The sequence below is a fragment of the Pelmatolapia mariae genome, linkage group LG16_19 (assembly GCF_036321145.2).
Source record: "Pelmatolapia mariae isolate MD_Pm_ZW linkage group LG16_19, Pm_UMD_F_2, whole genome shotgun sequence".
Lineage (NCBI taxonomy): Eukaryota > Metazoa > Chordata > Actinopteri > Cichliformes > Cichlidae > Pelmatolapia > Pelmatolapia mariae.
Genome location: NC_086241.1, coordinates 7,934,111 through 7,961,049, shown reverse-complemented (window position 1 = coordinate 7,961,049; position 26,939 = coordinate 7,934,111). Strand labels below are relative to the sequence as shown.

At 39.3% G+C, this 26,939-nt stretch overlaps 1 protein-coding gene across 1 annotated transcript in view; it reads left to right on the top strand.

Moving 5' to 3' along the window:
- The first annotated feature begins 656 nt into the window (after positions 1–656).
- The window catches only part of LOC134644808 (inactive dipeptidyl peptidase 10-like), a 249,256-nt gene continuing 222,973 nt past the window's right edge, over positions 657–26,939 (top strand). Inside the window, exon 1 of the mRNA XM_063497892.1 lies at positions 657–842. Coding sequence (XP_063353962.1) covers positions 783–842 — 60 coding nt within the window. The 5' untranslated portion in view covers positions 657–782. The remainder of the gene's footprint in view (positions 843–26,939) is intronic.

The window sequence follows — 26,939 nt, the reverse complement described above, 5'->3', positions numbered from 1 at the left end:
CTTCTCAGAACTTTTTTGCGTACTTTTGCGTATCTTTGTTGTAGGATGATTTCATAGGTACTATAAAAGAGAAAACATATCAGACCTCTTCCTCCTTTTCCTTCTACATCTTATGGTTATTGACTGTCTGCATGACACCAGAGAAGATGCTGTGCAGCTACTCACTGAGATCATGCTGAATACTGTCTTTGTGAAAATGTGTGCTGAAAAATAGTAGCCTTATATTCCAAAAGATGAAAGAGCTGTATGGACTAATATTCATTTTTGGGAGTAACACATAATATATAAAATATTGCCAGTCAGACACACTGTCAAACAGTTACATGGTGGTATTTTGAGTGCATATGCACAGTGCATGTATATGGGTATTACTTGCCTTCTTTGTGGTGTTTTTAGCCACACTGTTGATTTAAAAAAATAAATAAAAATCTGTCAGTTCGGCAAACCTCCAACAGACATGAAGTAAATTATTCTGTAATAATGATGTTGTCATACATCCGAGGTTTTCACCTTCGCCACCCCTTTCAGATTTTTCTGCAGCCGCCCCTGGTCACCAGCCACCACCGGTCATTTGTGCACATACCTACCTACATACCGCGCTGCGCGAGGCACATACAGTGCCTTCAAATGCGGTTGCGCGCTTCCACCGCACGGCAAACAAAGAGCGAAAACACTGAGCATCCCTGGCTGTAGAGTTGCACCTGCAGGAGGGCTTGCTTTGATTCTTTTCTCGGCTGTTTTGTCTCACTTGGATAGGAGGACAGTTGTGTCTGTGTCCCAAGATGAACCAAACCGCCACCGTATCGCATCAAGTGAAATGCCAGTCTACAAAGGCCATCAAGGTGAGTTGTATGGATTATTCTTGTTCGCCGCGGTGAACTTATTGGTGATTTATTGAACTGTTTGTCGGCAGGAGCTCCGTGACAGCTCCAAACTTCAGTGCGGGTTTGGCGAGCGGGGATGCGCATTGACGCACAGCACTTTGGAGATGGTTAGGGGATATGCGCGTGAGCATCCCCGTTACAGCAACATTGAGTTATTAAATAATGTTCCTTTATGAGACATTCAGATATAAAAGAAAGAAAGATAACAGGACTCCAGTGGCTGGGTTTGAACGAGAGACGTCCAGTTTGAATGCCTTGGATGAAGAGTCACACATTGGCGCAGTGGCGAGATTTCATTCATATCACGTGGTGCTTCTTGTTCTTATATTGTCTGTATGTGCTGACAGTAAATTAGAGGATATCCCTTCGGACTTTAAGGTGGTTGGTGAGGAAAAAATGTGAACATTTGTGCCTTTGAAGGTGCTTAACTTTACCTGTGCACGGTCCCGGGAGATCATCCCGAATCCCGACCTGTTGTCGGGGCAAACAAATTGATTTTAAACCTTCTGGAAGGGAGGGAGTAAGAAGTGCCAGCTCGTAAACGTGAAATCAAGAGAGAAAGAAAGAAAAAGAGAGAGAGAAAGAGCGAGAGAAGGGATAGCGGCGTTTTCTTTTCCAGTCACGATCGAGAAACGTCTTAGCTCGGCGGCATCCGCATTGTCTTCGTATAGCGCACCTAAATCTGGGTTGAAGGAGTGTGAAATGTGTGTGTGTCGGTGTGTGTGAGGGGTTGCTTCTCATGCAGCGCGCATGTGTGCGCGCGCACGCGCCTGCGTTTGTGTGTGACTCAACAGCTCGGTATCGATTTTGCCGCGGGTTCTGCATCACTTTTCAACCTCCAAGTCCCACCAGAGAAATTTAGCTTGGGGCAAATTTATCGATCCTCCTTCCTACTGTCCCAAAGGCGAGCAATTTAGGAATACAAGGCCGAGTGTTTGGAATTACCCAACTTCAACTTTTGAATGAAACATTTAGTGAAAAAAAATAAACATTTTAATTGAATTCTTGAGGTATTTCACCAGTCTCAGACAGCCATCATACACTGTGTGCACCTGGTGCCGTTTCCTTCTCCGGGACTGTTGAGCTGAAGCCAACTCTTCGTGTGTCATGTGGCTTTGTGCTGCTGATGGAGCTCAGTGCAGGATGCTCATAAAAGCCACTATGCTGTGTTCAAAATGAGGCTGCTGCTGTCACGTTTTTTTCTACCTTTTGGAGGAAGGGCATAATGGGATACACCCAGCTGAGTTCAGCACCGCTCAAAATTCAAATACAATACTCTAGTTCTTTTAATTTGAAATGTTATCTTCGGCAAGACTTTTAATTATGTGGTTGGTTGGTGAAAAACTAATTTTTCAAATTGCTTCTTCACATACTGGCAATCTGAGTTTAAAGATGGTTTAAAGGTACTTCTGTAAACTTTCACAAGGGGGCAGCGATTTACCAGTGGGTGTGTCTTAGACATGTGCTATTGCCCTTTTAAAGGTACTTACTGTAAATTCATGTTTAAAATTTTTGTAAATTAATTGATCAATGCTAATCAATGCGCAGATACAAAAATACTGCAGTCTTTATTGTTTTGAAGAAGTATCAACAGAAGTTGAACTACTGTAGGCCTGGGCTGTAGTTACATGTAACACCAGTTACTACCAAATTCTTCTTTTAGCTTTATCCCCATTCCCTCAAGAAGCTTTGCCTTTTCCCAGGTAAATGCTGTCAAAATATAACTGTTAATTTTCCTTGATAAATAAAGGTTAGAATGACTCGGTACACCATCTAGTGGTCTATACTACTATTGTGAGAAAGTACAGCCAGGCTCTAGGTCAACTTCAGTTGGTGTCTCTTAAACACAACACACAGATATTTTTGAAATAAAGTCAAAACAGTCTTCTATTTACCTTCTGTTATTGGTGTTTAGTTTTTAAAGAATTTTAAAACATGAATTTACAATAAGTACCATTAAAGGAAACTGGTTCACTTGAGTCCTGTTTGTCTGCAGATTTGCTTATGCTTTCTGTCAGTTATTACGCTCAGATTCAGTGCAGAGATCTTGGAAGATTGTGAAGTTTTCTCCATGCTATGAGTCAAATGAGGGAAACCTGGTGCATATAACTGAAAATGTCACTACTTTACCAAAGCTCAGCGATGAACCCAGTGAAGCAGTGTATCTGATATGAGAAGCGTGGTTAGAAAGGCCAGTTCATGCTGCGGGCTGCAGACCGGCACATGGTCACTGGACTTGCTCTTATACCACAACAGGAGGTGTGTGTGTGTGTGTGTGTGTGTGTTCATGTTCCACATGTGCACGCTAGAAAGCATGATACCCAATAGCCAGTTTTTTTGCTGAACTACATTAAAAAAAATGTAAGAAGCTGCAAGTGAAAGAAATATGTTGGTCTGTGAATACAAACACTGCTGGATAATTGTCTACAATCCAAATAACGAGTTTGCAAGAAATAATGCACAATACACTGACCAGCATGAGATGGCAAACAAAAAGGGATCAAAAGTGAATTTTCCAAACACCACAGTGGCACAGATAGATGGGTTGAGGTGGTAGCACTTTGATATACCTTTGACACGCTAAAACCAAAGAAGCACAGGTGTTTTAATGATCACAGTGGGATGCTGTACTATTGTGCTTGCTGATTCAGTCTCCACCCAGATCCTGGAGTGCTGGGACTTCAGTAAACCGAGCCTTCATCTGTGTGATTAATTAGATTTGCACTTTTCCTGCTATGTCCAATCGCACAGTCTAATCACCACACATCCACTGCAGTCTGACATGACTCAGAATTACATAACATAGTCTAACTGAAATTGAGATCACCCCTATCTGGCACAAGTGGAGTACAGCACATACACCAGTTTATTTTTCTCAGCATATGCACTGTTGCTGTGTTTTCTACACTGACAGCCTGTCAGGTCATGCTGGGTTGGACACAAGAGGCTGGACACAATTCCTAACAACACAGTAATGCTAGTTGGGGTGGATGTACGAGGCATTTTCAGGATTTCTTGGAGTGGGATGGCGCAGACCAAAATAAAAGCAGAGGGCCCTCAAGAAAATCAGAATATTTGATTACAAGTAAGTATATTGGAGAAGCCGGGTATATTATCAATTTCGTCTTCTGAAAGTGGTGACACTGCCACAAGAGGTAAACACAATCCTGGGCTTTTTAGACCTTGTACAAAACACTTGTGGGGTTGTTTTCTGGGGTTGGATTTAAACAATTTTAGCTTAGTTTTAACTAACAATACAACATTTCACATTGATACTAGAGTGTCATAACATACCTCCACTTATATCATGCATTTTATTCACTCATGCAGCCAGTCAGACTGGAGCCACCCATCTTTTCCATTTGACTTGAAGTATCTACAAGCTGTCACTAGGATGGGGAGGGTCATTTAGGAGTCACTCACTGATTTAAACCAATCAGGATTGATGAATGTAATCAGAAAGTCATCTGGTGTTTGCAGCCAGTGCAAAGTAAACAGACTGGGCAGGCGTTCAGCTCACTTTAATTTGTTCAGATTGAAATACAGTCTGAAAAGAAGAAAAGGAAAGATTGAATGTTTAATTTATGCTACCATGAGTGTGTCCATTTTTGGAAGTATTTGCCTACAGAGAGTCTACGGACAGGGTTTTCAACCACTGCAAACATGCTTACATGCAGTCCTCCAAAATCCCAACTGCATGGTATTCAATGTGGATGATGTTTTGCATCAGTTGAATGCTAATTGGTTGACAAGTAGGCTGGAACAGGGAAGGGGGCAACAGTGGAGTTCACCAGGAATGGGAGAAGAGAAAAAATCCCCAAACACCACAGATTAAAAAAACAAACAAAAAACAGAGCATGAGAAGGACACGCAGGATTTTTTTTTTAATTCGATAACGATTATGACCTGCTTCAGACCATCAAAGAGGTTTTGTTGTGTCACTTGTGGTCTGTCACTCAGCAATAATTGACAGGCATATGCGTCTTTACATTGCATATCTACACTTTATGGATGCAGCTTGCTAACTAAGCTTGCTACAGTCTGTAGATAACCCATCACTCCATCTTGTCATCTAATTATCATGCAGTTTGGCTCTAACAAAACAAAATGGTGGAAGCAAAGGGCTAATAATGAGGCTTCAAAATGTAGAGCCTACAGAGTAGTGAGTGAAATCATGGTAACCTATGCTTTGTACATCTGTTATATACAGTGCTCAGGCATAGCTAGTAAATGTGTGGGCTGAGTTGCTGTTTAGATCCTGTGACTAAAATAACCTATTATTATGTTAGTGTGCGTTATAACATTAGTTGTCCTAACTAGGGTGACCCAATGACTACAAAGTTAGCACCGGTAGCTGTAGGGCCACTGCCCAAAATCATCATTAGAAATAGATTAGCATGCACTGACATAATGATAAATAAAAGAAAAAGACACTCTCAAAGTAAATGTCACATTTCTGAAGACCAAGCAAATATCAAAACCCTGGTATTCTACAGGAACACACAAACTATTTTTGGGTTGTCTTACAGTGATAGTAAACAGAGCTTGAATTAGATTTCATGAGAAGATTCACCCATATCTTCTGTTGCACGGAGAGCTGCTGTGTACGAATGCCCTGATGGTTTGCGGGAGAATCTGCTTTCTGAACGTCACCGAGCAATGCTTTTCTCTTTTCACACTTTCCCTTTCTTTGTTTCTTTGGGAGATTCTGAGCTGAGGCAGCATTTACACTCTCTATTGTTTAAAACCGCTGCACATTATAACAGTGGTGAACAACAGCCCGGAGTGTCAGACACCCTGAGGCATCTGCTCCAGATCAGCATGATGCTCTTTGCTTTCACCTCTCAATGAACCTGTCTCAATAATCAGTGAAACAAGCAGGGATCATAGACAGGATTAAGTACTCCAGAACTCATCTGTGTTGCGCAAACCTTGCCATCTAATCTCTCCCATGTCTGACCCCCGTCGAGTGGCACAGAGGTCTTAACGGCTTTTTATCATCCTCTTAAATGTGCCCTCTTCGTAACATAGCTGTGTCCTAATGCCACGAGCCAAGATAAAAAATCCAATTAGGAACGAGGCAGCAGATTTTTCGTGGGCCTTAGATCCTGTGGTCTCACCAAGTTTAACATGGCTGGCTAAAGCTCGTGCCATCAGCGATCTTTGGAAGTGTCAGGTCCACCCACATGCAGGCTGCAGTTATAAACCGGGATTGTCAGAGAGGCAGGGAGCTGTGTCAGTGCTCCTCTCCTGCCGCATACATCAGTGCACAAGGTCGTAAAAAAGAAGGCGCTATATTTCTCCGGCTGTGCTGTTACACCGTGGACTTGAACCGACTTCACTCAGTAGGGATCTCGACAGAAAGTTTGGGTAAGAGTGACAGTTTTAAGTAAGTGCCAAAGGACTGAGTCTCTTTCTCTGAAATCCCAATTTTAGGATACTGTTTCATGATGACAAGATAAAGTAGATCTGAGTGTGAGTGTGCAGCTGTATCTGACACCCACTACCTTCAAGCCATTTATAGTCACATCACTTATGCTTCTTGAGTGACAAAAAGCCTGGAACTTAAAATTAAAGTGACACGAGTCCTTAAGCAGTGGGCACAAACAGTGTCTACAGTAAATAAGAGTCTCTGCTGGATGAAAACATCAGCCTAGAGAGAAAGATGACTGAATAGAGTTTCTGAGCCACAATGCATGAAACTCTTTATGAAAAATAGACAAAAACCTCCTGTAAATGTCTGATAAATTTCAGTCATTCTGAACCTACACACTGATTCCTGTCACACATATTGTGTCATGCGCTGTGATGATTAAGTTCTAAAGTACTCCCATAAAAATCTAAACAATACCTGATTGAGATTTGAACAGTTTCAAGGTCATCTGCAGTCTGTTTCCAGCACTGGTGCTAATTTCAGATTGTTTCCAATGACTTTTTTGGATTCATGTGTAATAATTTCTGGTGCAAACAGTGAACTTGGATCTGATTCACCTTCTTTTGGCTTGGACACAGTGGTGTTTGGCTTTAGGTTTGCAAACAAAGACCAAGCCACATCACAAGTATGAGCTGATTCTGAAGCTCAGCTGTTTTAGAGCTGCACATCTGTCACTAACCAAAGACATTCAGAAATAAATTTCAATCCTGGATAAAAAAAAACATTATTATATAGTACTGTGCAGCAATACAGACTGAGCCACGTCTTATTTCTTTAATTTTTGCATGAAAATAAAATACTGCTGCAACAGTTTATTGAAATGTATAAGTGTCAGTGGAAACACAAAGTTTAAATGTTGATAGGAGCTTGAAAGTCAATATTTGGTATGACCACCTTTATTCTTTAACACAGCCTGAGCTCTCTTAGACAGCTGTCTTGTAATTTCTTTAAGTAGTCTTCAGGAACAGTTCTCCAAGCTTCTTGAAGGACATCCAAAGCTTTTCTTTGGCTGTTTGCTGCCTTTTGTTCCATCCTTCATCAAGCTATTGTTGCTATATACCTTCAGTATATTTATGTCTTTTAGACTATGTTCTCTTTTTTACTTGAATGATTCACAGGTGTTAAGTGGCTTTACTAACAAACAAACTAAAAACAAGATACAAGGACTGGATAGAAAATATGTGTAAAAACAACCACTGTCCAAAGAAAACCTTTGAAAGACCTTTAGAAAGTCTGGAGAACTATTGCACAAGGCCTCTTTAAATATTGCATCAAAGTCTGGCTCCTTGAAAGTAAAAGAAAAAAAAAAAAAAGAGGGGTGGCTCCAGATGTTTGCACAGCACTGTCATATCTTCGGGTCCATATTTGACTGGGCTGTCTCTTTAGAGAGTTAATTTCATTGCGGCTTACCAGTTTTTATCGACTGCAAATTGCAATGATGAGTCTCATTGTGAAAATCATTATTTGGAACGCAACCCCAGTGATATTAAATCACTTGCTCCGCATTACACCGGCCAAGTGGAGGAAAAAAAACTTTCAGCATAGTCTGTCATGTCAACCATGAATACTGCCTGTTCTCAAAATAGAGTTTTCTTTTCCCCACTGGAGATATATTGGGAGTTTAAACACTGACGTGCTTTGATCCAGCTCACACAGCGCCCCATTTCAGATAAAGTACTTTGACAAGTTCTTTTGCTGCAGCTGAAGTGAAAGCCAGTCCGATTTTAAAGATAAGTAATGAGGACAATGTTGAGATGCTGAGCAGTAATCAAACTCTGGCCTAAGTTGGGGAGGGGGGGTCTACTTCAGAGAAGTCATTGAACTGTTTAATGTGAAACTTGTCTATCTTTCATAGTGTCTGCCTTCCATGTGAAACGCCAAATCCCAGCAGATGTTTCATTTATTCAACAGTTCAAGTGATGCTGGCTCGATTACTGCTAGTTGCTCTGTATTGCATAATGTGTTTGTGCTTTGAAAGCTAGACAATTACCAAATGATTCAGAATATTCACAGAGACTAGAAACAAAAACAAAAAAAATGTTTCTTGGATAAACAAAATATCAAATTCCAAAACATCTCACTTTCATTTACATTTCACATTAAATATACACAACAGCATGCACAGAATTTCCTTCTGAGCTTGCATTTCTGCCTGGAGCATTGTTTGCAGTCACTCCGCCAGCAAACGGCACTGACGGCTCTCATCTCAGTAACTCAGCACCACGGATGCTCGACAGCTCAGCCAGCAGGTTATTGAACCTGCGAGGCGTTCCCCTGTTCAGAAGATATATCACATAAACAGTCTTTAAAAACTGCTCGGGACCGGCTCGCTCTGCGAGTGATAGATTGCTGGAATCAGTCTCATAAGAATGATTGCATTGGCTCTTGAGTCAGTGAGTCTATAAATTACAGAGCTATGCCAGCTGATCTCAATATATTCTCCCCTCCGAGTACACCTCTCAGTCCCCAGCCTCGCTGAGGAATACAGCATGTGATAGATGTGTCCCTAATTTGTTTTGTGGTTGAGACATGTCTGACACTCATTTGCATAAGAGTGTTTTCTCGTGAGAAACTTTATTTGTCCCTGTAAAGAAAAAAAAGGGGGATAAAATAACATTTATAATTAAACTCACACTCACAGGACCTATAGAGTGTTTAATGATGTGTTATGACCTCAAACTTGAATATCTCATGAGCAGCTCTTAACAGAAATCATTTTTTTATTTTTTTTTATTGGATAAAAGACAAAAACATGCTGAAAAACTTAAGGATGAAAGAGTGAAATGAGTAAAAGATCTTCGCTGAGCCAGAGAGGTTTTCTTGGAGGTCACATTTTCCAAAAAGAGCTCAGTGTTCTTGGTGATTAATGGTTTCAGAAATTAAATGTTTCTCTTTTGAAAACACAATCAGAGAGATTGATGAGTTCATTCATTCTCAGTTTGTTCTGAGTTTAAATGTGCGCTAGAAATGAGAATGCAGTGCAAGAGAAAATGCCATTTAGAGACTTCATTAAAACAAAAAGTTTCACAGGTTTTTTTTTTAATAATAATCTTCCATTATTCCTGTAAATGTATTTATGTGTCTGTAAGATGAATTAAAGTCAGTCTGAGAGATTATCTCAGGGCCAAATAGGCTTTACAGCCTGCTGTGCAGTCAAATTAAAAGCCATAGATATATCATGAAAGTGAATCTTGAGGTGCAGTGTGAGTGCAACATAATGAGGGAAAACACCCTCGCTGCACAGAAAATTATACGAATCTTTTTAGTGGTAATGATCATCTGCAATATTAAAGAAAGTACGTTTTTGTTGGAGTGGAGAATGGCAGGTGGGATGTCATGTAACGGTTTGGTGATTAGGATGCAGAAAATCTTTAGATTTACAGATCTAAAGTGTCTAAAGTGGAACCCATATGGCAGTAAATTCTTTTTTGATGCTGTATGAAAACTCTCCATAAGGCAGACTGTAGGTGTTCATATCCCACAGGTGTTGTTTGTTTTTGTTTGCTTTATTATTTTCATCTTTTGTGCTGTCTCCATATGGTTGTACCACATGCTTTCGTCTTATCTGGCTGTCCTGTTTTTGTTTTTTTGGAAGAAATGTTTGGAAACATGGATCTGACTTTGTGTTATTTTTTGGAAATCATCAACTGAAAGCAAACTTTGCAGTTAATCCCTATGTTAAATATAACATGCTGTAGAACAGGAATGGCAGCATTCTCAGACATGTAAATGTCACTTTTTTATAGTGATCATATTCTGCTTTTCTTTTCTTTTCTGTCACACATTTAGTTTCCAATTCTACTCCTATTAAACATAAGAAACGTAAATATTAAAACACAAGGTTATTATGTTAACAGGGTTGCAAAGCTGCATCTGAACAAACCACAACACTTCTGGTACAATGTGCTTTGGACAGATGAGACCAAAGTGGATGTTAGATGTTAGGCCATAATGCAAAGCCCCAAAAAGTTCAGACCTCATCCTGATTGAATGAGGGGCATTTGTTTGGTGCTCTGGTGGGATAAGCTGTTAAAGTTAATCATGCCAGTAAAATGAACTGAGGCAATAAAGAAGCGGTAATACGTGTGTTCTCCTGACCACTGAAATAAAAGTTATGGCCGACGCCCTATTCATTTAGATGGGTGATTCAGAATAACTGCACAAACAGGGTGAAAAGATGGCCAGAATAAAGCTGGAGTAGCGGTTTGGATAATGCTAAGGGAATGGGCTGTTGCATCTATAAAGTTAAGTCCAATAAACAAGCTATAACTACCATCATATCAGTCACATGTTTTTCTTTTATTTCATACCACTTGCAGCTATTTTTATGCATTAAACCACTCATAAGCAACATTACAGGGAGATGCAGCACAGTCACTTAACACTTAACATGATCATAAGAATATTTTACTCGCTATATTGCCTTTGGCATTTCTTAACTGCAGATATTTAAATTTGAAAAGTATTGTATTTGAAAGTCTAAATCCACCATTATATCCCCCAGTAAGAACCTCATAAGCAGTTTATGATGTCCATTCTCATACGAACCAGATTTGGGCTCAAGCACACATGGCTGGAACTGAGAAGTTTCCATTTCAAATCAAGAGAGAAAAATAGTTTCTTTCATCAGTAAGAGGAGGACGCAGCGACCACAAGCACTATGTTCTGCTTGGCAAAAGATGGAGCAATCAGAAGAAGGTGGGCTTTTGGAGAAGGGCCTTCAGAGGTCCAGGATACAGTAAGATAAATATGAATTATATTGAGCCATGAATCATGCAAAGCTGCTGTAGTAGAGTTGATTTGAAGCTGGAAATTAATACAATGGTTCCAGTACTTACTATGTTCATGTTAATTTTTCATACATAAGATTATGTATGAATGAATGTTTGAACCTGATCCAGAAGGGACACATGGGAAACCTACTGAAACCTGATATGAATACATTAATTTTCAAAAAAAGAGAAACCTGATCTGAGTGAGACCAAAGCACAGCCAGACCCAATATTCAAGGATAATTGGACTTAATCCTTCATGCAGTAGACCAGAACAGATCCTAAAATAATGAGCTAATATGAAATCATGGAAACTAAAACAATTCATTTACATATTTCAAAGACGAAACTACCAGACCTTCTACACCAGATGGAATAATCATCTTTCAACATTGATAAATTATAAATGAAGTCCTCATTATACATGAAAGAAGATGATATGGTCTATTTGGATCCACACAGGTAAACTGGTGCCTGGCAGATCTGTGGCAGCAAAACGAAAACCATTTCTTGAACAATTTCTACATTTAAAAACAGGGAGCTGACCTGAGATCCAGTCTGATTCAGGTGTCAGGTCGGGTTGAAAACCCCTGAAGACCTGTACAGTGTTGTTGCATCAGTGCAGTGAACCAAATCAAATTTTGAAAGGTGCTTTATGAAAATTTCAAATAGCATTTTCAAAATATGCATTGCACCTTTCAAAACTGAGACATTGTGCCATAAGTGTGAATTTCTTTCAAAAAATCCCTATGAAAAATCAATATATGTGAAGAGGAGCACACAAGAAAAAAAAGAACAACTATTTCAAAAAGATCCAGATCTTTCAGTTTGAACAAGACGTACATAAGTACACACAGATGTGAGAAGACCATAAAATCTGTGTAGGCTGAAGTGAGTGTGGCTTGTAAAAACAGATAAATGCTGAATCCATGAATTACAAAGGAATTCATCGTAGCTTGCAGTCTATGATATTGGAGCAAAAATATAATTATATATTATATATAATAATTAAATATAAATATAATAAATTGATGAACTCAGACACTAAACTTATCAGGAATTTCAGTGCACCTTTGGGACAGCTTTAGGCTCAATATGAAAAGTGAAAAAAATAAATTCCCCTTTCAATTCACCATTCTTTTTTTCTCCAAATGTTCTTTTCTCTAGTCAAAGTCTGATGCCTAAATTACCTGAAATGCAGAGTTCATCCCCATCCGCATTTTGTGGCTGCCTCTGGAGTGTTTTTTTGCTTTAAAGCAGTCAGGATTCTTATAGTTATTGTTATTGCTGTGTGGGACCTTCTCATCCTTCTACGTGCATATGTGGAGGCAGAGACAGCAGCAGCAAGACCTCAAATATGAAAATGATTAAGACAGAAAAAGTACGAAAAGGAGATGTGAAGGAGTTGTGATGTAAAGGTTGCTGAGTAGCAGATGTAGAGGAATGGTGGAAAGTACAAGAGACCTTAAATAGAAAAACCAAATGGATGTGTGGTAAGAAAGCAGGCACTGAGAATCACTGGATTAATCTATTCTTTGTGACCTGCCAGAATTAACTCTATCACTGATTGCAAACAATTTTATCCAATTCAAGGTTGTAGGAGGACTGAAGCCTATCACTGCTACCATAGGCCAGTTATACACACATACCAGTCTGTCACAGGCTAAAACAGAGACAAACAACCATTTCCACCCATATACACCTTTAGGAAGTTTAGAATCACCAGTTCACCTAACCCCATTAACTGCATGTGTTTGGACTGTGGGAGGAAGCCATGGAACCCAGAGAAAACCTCAGCAGATTCAGGGAGATCACGCAAAGAACCCAGGACCTTCTTGCTGTGAGGCAATAATGCTAACCACTACACCTCCATCTTGATCATTGCTGTATTAAATTTGTTGAGTTTCAGGTGAATTTTTAGACCTGGTATCACTTGATTGGAAATAAGAACAACCCTAGGTTTCTCTTCAGCACTGACGCCAGGCTGACAAAAAGTCAGAGCTCGGTTGAGTCAAGATAAACTAGTAATGACTTTGTGAATTTATTTGCAAATTACAACTATTAGACAAAAAAATAAATTTGAACATCTAACAGATGTAAAATTATGTACATTAACTTTCAATATCATTGATATTTAATTAGACTCTGTTTTTTAAAAACTTTTAAATCTCAAGGTGGTTTACTGCTGGAGATTTCTTCCTGTTATAAGGGGTTTTTCCTTCCCACTGTTGCCAAGGTGTTTCCTCATGGCGGTCATATGATTGTTAGGGTTTTCTGTTTTCTTTGTATTATAGTAGGGTCTTTACCTTACAATATAAAGTACCTTGAGGCAACCGTTGTTGTGATTTGGCGCTATAGAAATAAAATGTTTCCAGTTGGAAATTTTAAAAAAAGAGAGAAAAAAATGTGCCTTCCCTCTTGAGTCAAAATCATTGGTTTCTCTGCAGTAACTCCGTCAATGAACAGCATGCTGTCTCCTAAAACTGTTTTAATGCACAGTTTTGGTAGCTCCAGGCAGAGAAACCACTTTTTAAAGTTCCAGGAAAGGATATCTTAAATGAAATTTTTGGCCAGTTAAACATACATATTTAATTTATATAAGTATTTATTTATTCTTATGTTGAAGTATTTTTTACAGTAGGATTGGTGAACCTGCCTATGGGTTACCACCTCAACACAATGACCTGTAGTGGTGTCGCATAATTACACTCCTCAATCTTAAGCTGTTTGTCAGTCAGAATGCATCTACAGATACCTTGAGTTGAAATACATCTTTGAAAAACAACAAACATCAGATTTTCAGGTGATGCTTCTTAAAATTTCACTTCATCTTTGCAGCACGGAGGAAAAAGAACAAATCTTTTCTTTGTCGAGGGAAAAGGTGAACAGGACAAAGTGGATTTTGTCAGCAGATGATGAAAGGCTTCTTGTCGGCTTCTGGTTGGATTTGCTCAGCAGTGTTGACGTTGGACTTTACAGAGCTGTTGTGTTTTTGGAGTTGGGAGATAATAATTAGGGGAACAGCTGGCAGAGTGAATCAGAGGAGAACTTTTTGAAGTGAGGTCACGGCCCGGTGAGACCTCGTGCAGAGAGGAGGGAGCAGCCTCGGTTCTGGCTTTTTCTTGTTAACAGTGAGATTTGATGTGTTAGAGATTTGTGCAACACCACTGGCACCACAAACGCTGCTACTCCAGCATCCCTGCTGTATAATTAGGACAATTCCACCCTCGTGTTGATCTGAGGATTATGCTATAACTGTTTGACCCCATGTTTCTAATTTTTAAATAACACATAAAAGAAAAGATGAGATTTTCTAGTGTTTTCAGTTTAAATAGATACTTTCTTTACTAACATATAGAAGCACACTATATTTAATGCTGTTCCTGGATTCATAATAATATAGAGTCAAACAGCAGCTTTTTCTCCAGGGGGCTGAAGAGTGTGTGTGTGTGTGTGTGTGTGTGTGTGTGTGTGTGTGTGTGTGTGTGTGTGTGTAAAAATAAATAAATAAATAAAATAAAAAAAGCTGTTTGTTGTTTTAATGTTTCGATGAAATTATACTTGAGGATGAGCCCGGAAATAACCAACCACACTGCTGTGAGCACATTAGTATGCCAGCCATGTCGCCCATTTCCTTTGCAAAAGCAGTGAGCCCCCTGATGGGCGAGAACAAAATCCAAATGTTTTTATTCTAATCAGCAGCAGGACACTAACACCAAAGTGTGTCTGGGCTGATTTGCAGCTATCACGACCTCTTCTTGAATGAAGGTGGCTGTCTGATGTTGCACATATAGTGAGTCTGTGAAAAACAAAAACAGGTGTGGGTTTTATGGCAGGTGTAGACAGAGGTGGAGATATTAGTTGTAGCTCAGATGCTAACTATAGCTACCAAACCAAAACCAAGTCATTATTTCCATCACCTGTAGACACTGTTGGCATGCTGATTTTTGCTTGGAGGGATTTTTAGAAGCAGAGAAGTTTATTTTAAAGATATTTTCAATTTCATGGACCCTTTTAGGGACTTTTAGCTTAGTGTTTTCTTTTTACAGTGAGCAGGTTTTGGTTGGTTGGTTCAGTCTCCCTGCTCATCAGCGTTCTTTTCAACATAACAGACAGCTGTTAATTTAAAAAATAGTGTTCTCACTTTCTCTTCTCCAACGAACTCTCCTGTTTACAGTGGTGCAGTTTTTACCTTTCTAAAAGCCCCAGCTTTCCTCCCCAACAGGTTGTAGCAGGTCAGCTCCAACCAAGATCCAACTTTTGGATTAAATTGCTTAATAAGAAGTTGTAAGGAAGAGAAGTGGACCCCAGAGAGAGGCTGACTAACTGTTTTTTAGAAACCTGTCAAATATGCTGATGCTTGAGATGAAAGCAAAAGGGGATGTTAGCCACGGCAATAGTGGATGCTCACCTGTTTAAAAGAGTTACAAAGTTCGCACACAGAACTGACAGGAAATCCGTTGGACAGGGGACTGGAGTTCATATTTTGCTGCATTTCCACCCCTTACTTTCTAAAGCTTTTACTTATGCACCAAATGTACTTGGTAAAGTTTAGATCCAAACACTAGGATTGGGAAAATGTTGTAATTTGGGTTAAATTATGGTCCATCACAGCATTATTAGCAAAGTTAACTGGATTCAATTTTGATGTTGAGTGTTCCTGTTTAAGCATCCATATGTGGCATACTGGAAGTTTAGTTTACACTTTAATTTCATTGTTTTTGACAAACAAGGAGTCTGTAAGGTGCTCATAAGTTAATGCAGTTAATTGTATGCGGACGACTTTCTCAGGCTTTTAAACGCAATGCAGGATGACTGAATTACATCAAGTTATTTTAGTTTACAGTTAGGTTTAGTTGCCAGTTATCCCTTCCATCCATTCATCCAGTCTGAGCAGAGATACCCAGACCCATGTATGTGTGCATGTGTGTGTAACAGGTGTTACTGGCCTGGCTGTGGGCAGACCTCAGCAGTCAGGCGGGAAACCATCTGTTTCACAGCTTGCCAGCAGTCTGTCCAGTGGTTTTCAGCCTCTGAACTCTGCCAGGTTTTGATGTTTAAAGCTGAGGGGGACATTTGTGGTGTGGGTACATGAACCAAGAAGAGGGCAGGTGCCAAACTAGTGGTGATGAAAAGTTTATCTGTTGCCTAGGACTAAAGAAAAGGACCTTTCTGATATTGAGTTACTGAACGATGACAACCTGTGGCTCTCATGCCTTAGGTAGAACAAAGTATGTTATTTGTGATCATCAGGCTGCTGATGCAATACATTAATTTAACATCTCTTTTAAAACAGCACTTAACTTTTCCTACCTTCGAACTTCCACTCTTTTCATCACTCGACAGCTGTCAAACACTCTTGAATATATCGAGTTAAAAGACGCCTTGTTCAACTGTTCTTTCATCACGTAAAACATCTGAGACTATTTCGGCATAGCAGTAAATATGTTTACCCAAAGCTTTATATTAAATTTCATGGTCTTATTTAATGAAGCACTCTAAAGTTCTATTCCAATGCACATTAAAATGCACTGAGAATGCAGAATGCTTAACTATTCCTTTTAAGCAGTAGCATTATGTAAAGGTCACATCACATTCACAAGCGGGATATGTGTTTCCTTGAAACACTTCCAGCAATACACTTACCCAAATGTTATGTCACATTTTGTTGTACTTCATCTGGAGTACAATGTTTTCAGTAGATGCATGTGCTGTGAATACGCTTTTGCAGGAATGTTTATTAACAGTAAAGACTTACTATCCCAGAGAGATGATGCAGTGGGAAAGAAAGCTGAACCACAGGAGACGAACTGGCATTAGTATGTGTTGTCGTCCTGATGTTACTGCAGGTATGACCAGCTAAGGGCCACCTAACTCTGAAAGGACTGTCTCCTGGTGATAAAAGACATTTGGAAAGGTTTTATTCAGAATGTTAGCGTGGACCTAAAAGGCATTCAGTGACATTTCAAAAGTAGTTTTCTTTAGTACTTTAGTTCTGGCGGGTAGAAAATATTCCTTTCATCTATATTTTAGAAGATGATACTGAGACAAAAATTTGTAAATGTCGAGTTATCCCTTTAGGACAGAATATTTTAAACATAAATTGATATCATGTCCCAAAGTATAATGCAGAAACCAGAAGATTAATGAAATGCAAACTGGAAGAGAGTTAATTGTCAAATCATAATTGTACTTCTTTTTGTCAAAATAGCCTTGAGAAATAGTACCGATTTCTAATATAGCATATCCTCCTATTTGTCTGATTTCATGAAAACATCTTTTTTTCCTATAATGTTTGGGTTGTCTAATGCTCCTATTGCAGTGCTTTTGGTCTTTTCTTCGTAACGAGGTACAGAGCTAGGTTTTGCAGAGTCTGCAGAAAGTGGTGGAAATACCTGTGAAGAGCCTTCATCCAGTTGATCATAATGCAGAACGCGAAGGTCTTAATGGGGCAGAGCTTCAAAGTCTCTGTATCTCTATGTCAGCCAAAGACATGGACTTCTGGGTCTAAAAACTGAAACCCGCACAGAAGTCCTTTAAATCTGCATTCTATTTAATGGCCACCAGAGGGCAATACCTGTAGCCGCCCTTTTCAAGTCGCATTCGGTTTCAAAACGTTAAAATGTGGATGATAGACGCTCTCATTTCAAGGCTTTGAAATGGGGGCTTTAGAAACCAGCAGTCATGTAGACATTAGGATTGGACTGTTTTTGTTGGTACCTGTATGCTTATTTAAGAAGTTTAAGAATTTAGACAAGGGTAGAAATGAAGATAATGACTGTGCCAAGATTGTTACACTAAATTCATACTAAATTCTTTTATAGTGAAGTTGACAGTTTAACACAACACCAAAAGTAATGTCATAGGCTGATAAAAATGTTAGGTCAGCTAGTCAGCAATGTTTTGTTTTATATATTTGGGGTGTGTGTGTGTGTTTTAATTATTAAAGCATTCTTCCCCTTCTTCCATGTAGCCAAGATGGCTATGATTCAGTGTGAGAAGTGTACACTGTTCAGCATGCAACCTTTCAATGTTTACTGTAGGGTGTCTGTGGTGCTTTTGGGGACATTATAATTCTTTGAAACAGATCAGAAGATTTGGATGTGTGATGTGGGGACCTGGAGCAGGTACTCTGAAGTAGACATTAAGAACAGGCCACAAAAATGTGGTAAGTAGGGATTTCATGATTTTCAAATATCTGAATACTGACCGACTTAAAAAAAACCAAAACAAAACCCACAAACAATTTTTGCAGCTTCTCCTTGTCTTAAAATGTATATTTATTTATCTTTTTAAAACCTTTTTTACCATTTGCAATCCAGAAAAACAGAAGATGTTAGAATCTACCACATGCTGCGGTGTGGTGAGATTAGATGCACCATCTGGAGAATGATGCAAGGCCATGAAGGCTCTGGAAACCAACCAACCAAAAAAAAGATGTCTATTGTCTAGTGCAAACTCCACAAACCCCACAATACTACAGGTATGACTGTCATTTTAGAGTTTTCAGGAGTAAAAAAATATTCAAATAGTTCCCTGTAAATCTCAAACAGCATTTATGTCTGAAATGCCCATCTTTACTGGTAAGCTCAGCTCTTTTGATGTGTAAGATCTGAGCTCTGCAGATTGCTTGCTGAAGATTAAGGACATCTAAGTGATTTATTTTGTAACTGATTTCTCACTAAGCCTTGCGATCACTCCTGGGGACGAAACTACTTCAACAGAGACGGTAAAAACATTGATTTTGGTATAGCATGTGAAATTCTTTTGTAGCTGAGTGTTTAATCGACAGCAGGGGGATCAGTGAAGGATGATGTAAGCAGTAACACTGTTGCCTCAAATAAAAACAAGCTTCGGTAGATGAACAGGGGGAAAATATTCTGCCTGAAAAACTTTGTTCAAGAACTAATATTTATGTTTGCAGGTCAGGTTGTATTCATCCACATACAATGACTGAACCTGCAACAACGTTATTTATTTTCGGTGGTGATTAGCGATGTTTTCAGGAAACTCCTGACCTCCCACAGTCAGGACTTAAAGTCCAGGCTGCTGGTCAAGGTAGAGCTGATAACCTGCGGCACTATCTGACGTGATCCTTTTCCTCTTGGGGGTCTGTGTGGGAGAATGTCTTGCTTCACTCTGCTCTCGGCTTGAAAACAACAGATTTGATCTGTCCAACTGTACCCACCATCTGCTGAAAGGTTGTGCTTTAAACAGAATATAAGATGAACAGTGTTTTTGTCCCAGTGATTGTTATAGCTGCACCTGGTTGAGGAGGCTTTAGACAAAGAAATGTTTCAACACGGAGGACAGCTGCTCTTGTGGAGGGAAGTCCTTTAAAAAACCCGTACTTTGGAACCGGGGTGTTTTTGTTCTGTTACCCTTGTTCACCTGCCTGAGAGAAAAGGTGTTGATTGGTGTTGCACTTTGACATCGGTGTGTGAAAACCTGGCCAATTAATAGTGTGTATGAAATCTACTGTACTCCCTTCAGTGTGAAGGTTTTTCTTTTTCTCGTCATATGTTTTAATAACTTACATGAAAGTTTGATAAATCCATTGGAAGGTTTAGATTTTATTTAATTATTTTTGCAAAATTACATTACATATATGTATGCTTGGAATGCTTCCACCAAGTCACAACTTAGGGATTAGGTTAGGCTGCTTTTTAGCCACATGCTAAAGAAGCCTGGTTTCAGAAACTAAAAGATATTTCTTACATGTATTAGGTTTTCTGTCACACTGCATGTAAAGGGGTAAATGATGGCCCAAACCTAGTAATAAAAAAGTGACAAATCCCTTTAGTGGTAGTAGTTATTATGACAGTTTTGTATTATGGAGGAGGTTGGGGTAGATGGATGGCACAACAGGCCGAGTCTCGATATTATTATTATTTTTTTGTTTTTGTTTTTTTTTTTTTTTACCATTTTTCTAACACTAATCAAGTTGTTTCTGTAAAGTAAACCCAACTAAACCTTTAACACTTGTAATACCCACATCATGGAAAGGATGGTTTATATTTGGGTTATCTCCAGACGTTGGCAAGCTAATATTAGTTGTGTTTTAGGTTAAAATCACATTACATATGGTCTGTAGGTTGTAAAACTAGTGTAATGGACAATAACTGCAGATGATGATTTTTGACTTATCACTAGACATTTGCCAGTACCCTAAAGCTTAATTAAAGCAACCTTTTACCAACCCCTTTAACTTTTTTACTTTTCTAACCGGCTAGGAGAAATGTGGTGTCAGTGCTTCCAGGCACCTGCATGTAGAATACATTAAGAACGTCTTGCAGTCCCAGTCTGGATATTCACTGAACAAAATAGCCTGGACTGTGAAATAAATGTATTCCTCATTGCCTTTGCAGTGGCCTCAGGCTGCCAAAGAACTCTGGGGAGAGAGAAAGGAGTTATTGCTAAAGTGTGTTATGTTCATGCTCTGCGCATTTGTATGTATAAAGTGCTGTACTGATGTGCCTGAGGAGGAAGCCAAAGCTCATCCCTGTAACACAGTAGAAGGGAGGGAGGAGGTGTCAACACACTAATGAACGGTTGTGTGCTACTTTATTCACGACTCCAGTGTAGTGACACAGCTGCAATAATAGGGACAGCACATAATGAGTTGAGTAGAATAAACAGAAAAGTGCACTTGGACGTAACCACATACAAACTTGCACACAGAGTTGTACACACTGCAGGAGAGACTGTCTTCAAAAGACCGTCGAGAAAGAGAGCCGCTGGCCCCTGTTGGCTGCCAGAAGTAGTGACCGAGAGTTGGAAAAATTCAGCTGGAATGATTTCAATTATTTAATCCGGTGGCTTTGAACTTTCTTTTTTGTGCTTGACTTTCACTCACTGAACCTACAAGGCCTTGGCATGATGGATATTTTTAAAGATGTATTGTAGTGGTGCTATTCAGTACTACGCGCACTTTTGGACAGGTTTACAAAGTATTTCAAACCGTTTTAAGTTCAAACTGTTGTAATATCTATGGCAAGAGAAAGTACTGTTAATTGGCTCTTTTTTGCTTAGCCTCATTAGATTAAGTTTAGTCTGTGTCATTGGTAACAACAGCAAAAAGCCCAACACAAAACCAACAAAACATATGTGCTTCAATCTCACTTGCAAACCACCAAATGTTTTCTCATTTACAAAGAAATGAACTTTTCATGGTAAAGAGACAGAAATCAACCAAAAATCAGAAAAAAATGGATTTTTATAAATTCATTTGCATGGCTGAGTAAAATAAATATTTAATCCTCTTAAACAGGAGTGGGGAACTCCAGGCCCCAAGAGTCAGTGTCCTGCAGGTTTTAGATGTGTCCTTGATCCAACACAGCTGATTCAAATGGCTAAATTACCTCCTAAACAAGTCTTGAACTTCTCCAGAGGCCTGGTAATGAACTAATCATTTGATTCAGGTGTGTTGACCCAGGGTGATATCTAAAACCTGCATGACACCGGCCCACGAGGCCTGGAATTCCCCATACCTGCACTAAAACATAACTTAGTATTTGGTTTAGAAACCCTTGTTGCATGAAGTTTGAGACTGATTTCTTACTGATTTCTAAATAATCACGTGAACACTTGTCACTTTCTCTTGTGGTCCACACAGTGAGTCTGTGGGAGCCAGAATTCTGGCTGGGTTGTAGGGGATCAAATACTTTTTTCACTCAATTACATTTTTATGACTTTTATGTAATGTGATTTCTTTTTCTGGATTCTCCTTTAAAATGAAACTACCATAAAAATGAGAGACTATTCATTTTGTTGTAGGTAAGCAAACTTACAATTTCAGCAAGGGATCAAATAATTATTTCTCTCACTTTATATTCTATATATTTAGTGGAGGGCATTGGTTACAAGTGCCTTTGTAAAACTTTAAACTGAGTGTGATCTGCACATAATGAAAATCCTGCTGTATTCATTCAGAAGTAAAATCAGTGACTGACCATAAACTCATCAGATAAGGTTTTGGGGCCTTAGATGGATATAGGTAGAGGATCATTTTCTTCAACCTTTGTGAGAAAGAATAGAAATTTTAGAGACTTCAATATTGGCTCCATTTTTGTGCCAAAAATATAAGAGAACACATAAATCCCACCTAAATGAATGAAGTGACATTGAAACAATATCCTGGAATTTCACTCGTGAAAACTGGAGCACAGATTTCGTGGACAAAAAACCAAACCAAACCAAACCCTGAGTCCATGACACCTGTAGGCCTTTTCAGGTATAACTTGCTGGACACAGACAACTCAACAAGCATTTGTTGAGTTCAGTTAGCTTTAGATCTTTGTACTAAAGCCTCCACCAACTGAGCATGAGACTTTTAAGGTTAACATTCAGACTTTTTTATTTATTGGCTTTTTATGTAGTTCTTTTCACATTTCTTTGTGAAGCTGTCACTTAATTATCACTTCAGACTGTCAGCATTGAAGGCTGTCAGAACAGAGGAAGTCACTCATGTCTATTGGGGACTAGATAATCACTTCTCTTCCTCATGCACAAACAACAAAATTCCCCAGAAAGTGAGCCAGTTCACAATGCAACAGGATTTAATGGTGGCAATAATCTCTTGCAGGGAATTCTGACAGGTGGTGCAATTTCCCGGGCCTTTGCTGTTCTTCTAATCTGGCCTCTAATCCCTTAGCATGCTCATAGCCCGACTTGGAATGACAGGCTACTCAGCAAATTATTTACTTGGAAAGAGATTATTTGGTGCGCTGAAAGGTGATGCAAGTTTAGCCGGGGATTGTTTTTGCCAGCGTGCATCTCCAGGATGTTTTGGGGGCTGACAGGGACACAACACCAGCTCTTCATTGGTATTCTGGAGTTGCTCTGCCTGTCTTGCTGTACTATACAATACATAGACTTTGTGACAAAGTTGATGAAGCATGCATTTTCATCACAGTGCCAGGGCAGAGCACCGACAGTGGCGATGGGAGCATTAAGCAGCAGTGAAGAAGGAAGTTTGTGAGGACATAAGCATTGCAGAGTTATGCAATGTGTGTAAGATAGATTGTAGAAACCATGTGTGTGTTTGCTTGTGTTTGTGTACTGCTGTATTTCTATGTAATGAATCTGTGCATGGCATTTTGGGTGTTGCGTGCAGTATTTCTACCCATGTATTCACACATACTGTCCTCTGGAGTCAAGCTGAGAAGGAGGATTGGCCAGTTGTTTATATAATAAGCATTCTACTCTGATTACTTGTTAGAAATGAGTTATCACTTGGCCTAGAGTAAGCAGCTTACATAGGTCTAATCATACTATAAGAACTTATGGAATCAGGTAATGTAGGTAAAAACCATGAATAATGTGTAGGCTGTGCAGTATATATAACTGTCATGTCATTACTCGACTGGAGCCCTGAGTAACTGCCTTCAGTGAATGAATGCAGATACCAACCTTACAGAAATGAAAGCTGCTGGTACTAATGCTGCTAATATTAGCTACATTCTGACTATTTCTTACTCCCATGTTACCTGATTGGCCTAAATTTAATCAAATATTCAATCAAATGCGAAATTACTTTCTAGGAACCCCTCTTCTTCCATAGGTAATTGCTGGAGGATCCAATGATGACATGGATACAGAATATTTATAAAAAACAAAATGCGGTTGTTACTGTCTTTTGCCACAACTTTCGAGAGGCAAACGGTGCACCCAGCTTTGTCCATGTTGGATGGCTCACCTTTATTTATGTTAATGTTAATGTTAATCTGTGAGAAATTGCAGTCCCCATCTCTCACAGCTCGCTAAGTTCATCTACCTGTTCAAAAGTAAAGACTGCCTGGTGGTGTCATCGGTGCTGCCGTGCAGTGCTATTATACACTTATCTGTATAATTGTATCATCTGGTATATATAAATAATTTAGTGTGATATACACAGCCAGAGGAGACTGTTATCTGCGATGTCTGCTCCAGATACCACAACTTCTCCTTTCAATGTTTGACCTTGGCTGAGAATGTGTACATTTAACGTTTTTCTCAGCATAACAAGGGACCCAACTTCTAATATCCAGCGCTGTGATTATACTTTTTTTTATTACTGGACTTTACTATAGGAACTTTGGACAGTTTAAAAAACGCTTATTCATAAGGGTATTTTAAATTGTATTATTTTATGCCCTTATTTATAACCCATATTTATCTTATACCATGCTCTGATGCTACCCAGTCTCTGAAACAAGCCGTTCATCCTCCCTAAGCCAGCTTTCTTCTGATGGGCTGCCCCCATGAGATAATTCAATAAGTAAAGAGAGCCCCTCTCTACTATATACAGAGAAAAAGTCTGAAGCTAAATAAACTAAAACTGAAACCTGAGCTTTTTACTGACAGGGATTACTTATACATACACAGATATCATTATTTGAATGTTACTATGATTATCCATCTCTCTAACAGTATGCTGAATATATATGAGAGGAAATAGGGAAATCCAAGATGGGTCCCTGCAGTGGTCATCGCAAGCACACAGCGAACACAACTCTCTGCCCCAAAGGGCAAGGGCTATACTAACACTCTGATGTTTTATGATGTTTTTATGCTGATGTCAGCATAAAATGTCAAAGAAACTGCTTATGTCCCCAGCAATGTTCCCTCTAATTTTTGTGTGTGAGCGAACACACAAACTCCCTGAGCGGTCTCTTGGACCACTGTGAGCAACATTAGACGTGTGCACTGTGGTCATGCCAGCATCGAATCCATCCCAGTTACATGGTTTATTAATATACCAAATTACAGCATATACATTTATGTTAGACTACTTTTAATTAAGTGCTTTAGCCCACTTACAATGAAAATGTAAAAAAAATCTTGTTCATGACCTGTGTAGTATGTTAACAATATTGGAAGTAAAAATAACTTGAACTCCAATTTTGAAAACACAACTTTCTTTATATATATATATATATATATATATATATATATATATGACTTGTAGTATGAGTCTGTAGTCTGGGAGAGAGTCCTGTAACTCTGTCTGCAAAATGCAGTATATAATGACCAATGTTGGGCAATTAATTATATAGTTTCTTCTGAGTTTTGCAAACAAAGTTTTTTGCAGCTATTGACCTAAAAATGCAGCCAAGGCGTTTTTTTAAATAAACATTTCAAAATATTTACAGAACAATCAGGTGTTCTGCATCAAATTTACCACACAAATTATTTGTGCCCCTCGAAAAAATAAATTCTGTCCACTAAAGAGAACATCACAAGCCTGATACCTGCGCGCCTGACAACAGGAGATGTATCACTCCTGTAACACCTGTAACATTCAGCAGTCGCCTCATTGTTCTGACACACACAACAAAACTACTGACTACACTACAAACTAACTCCACAAGACAACACACTAACTTTAGACCCCAAACACGCTACACATCGCAAATCTCTCACATCTCAAAGCACCGCCGTCACTCCTAAAACTTCCCCCTTTCCTAAACAACTAAATGCCATGTTGCCATATCATTTTTTGATTGGTCCACATGGTACATTTTTGCACCAATAGGAAACTGGATGGGAGGAGGAGTTTGGGTTTTGTTTTTGCTCACAGGCGGAGAGTGCTTTTGAGCGCTTTCCTTATAAAACGCCGTTTTTACCGTTTCTTCTCGCAGTAAATATAAACAACGATAGTATTCAGGAAGAAAACCAAACATTGCATATTTTTTTTATCATAACTCTGGTTTTACGTGGCCTATCAACACAATTTAAAAACTGGTATAAAGTCCGCACTTTTTCCGTCAATTGTCCTGCTCACATCTCCAATGGTTGTACACGTTGTCATTAACGTGGCTTCACTCCACATCAGCCACGCCGCTTTGTTAGCTAAAACACCAGTGTCGGCACATAAGGACGCTGTCATAGCCTGTCAACCACGTTGATTAGCTGCGTATATACGAATGTGAATCGCATCATTGGCTGGACTATGGGATAAGGTGGCATCGTTCTAATCCCATACTGGAGCAGCCAGTCACTTACTGACTAACACTGCAAAACAGAATTGTTAATGTATTTCTTTTAATTTCAATTCAGGTTAGATATTTTTTTTTTGTGCGCGCAACGCAGATTTTCTGTGCGCAGAGACCGTGCCAGCAGTGCGCAATTGCGCACGCGTGCAGCTTAGTGGGACCATTGGTCCCCAGATGACTTATATATTGCTTTAAAGCCTGGAGACCATCCAATAGAAAGTAATTCCTGTGATTCTGACCTTTGACCTATGAGCTTGAAGCATTACATACAATAATGGTGTATTTTTTCTGTCCTTGCCAATATGACTGGACCAGAATTGGCTATAAACTGTGCCTTCTTAAAACTGTAAAAACTTGAAAAGACACACAAACCAAAAACAAGAAGACATTTTGTCTGTGAAGGTTCTCAGTCATCCAGGTCATCGTAGTCAAAGGAGTTTGCAAAGCAACTCAAGCAACTTAAAGAAGTCCAGACGCTTTTCTTTGCAAACTCCTTTGACTAAGAAGACATTTTGTTTATTCATCGTTTTATGTCTTTAGGTGCTCTGTATCTGTCATGCACACACTGATGCATGCCTTGGGGGGAATTTGGGGTGTCCTTGCCCAAGGACACTTTGATATGCTGGAGGAGCCAGGGATTACACCACTGATCTACAGATTAGTAAACTACCAGCTCTACATATTGAGGTACAGCACCCTGTTGCTACTTTGCCATGGTGTGCACCAATGAATGCTAAAGGAGCGTGAATCACTGAACCCATGGCACAATTCTCCTTTCTTTATGCATCCCACAGGGATCTTGTGGGTGCACTGGGGGTGCAGTTGGGTTTTGAGTGGGAGAAGCCCACCCTGTGAAACCTTGCAAACCCTGGTC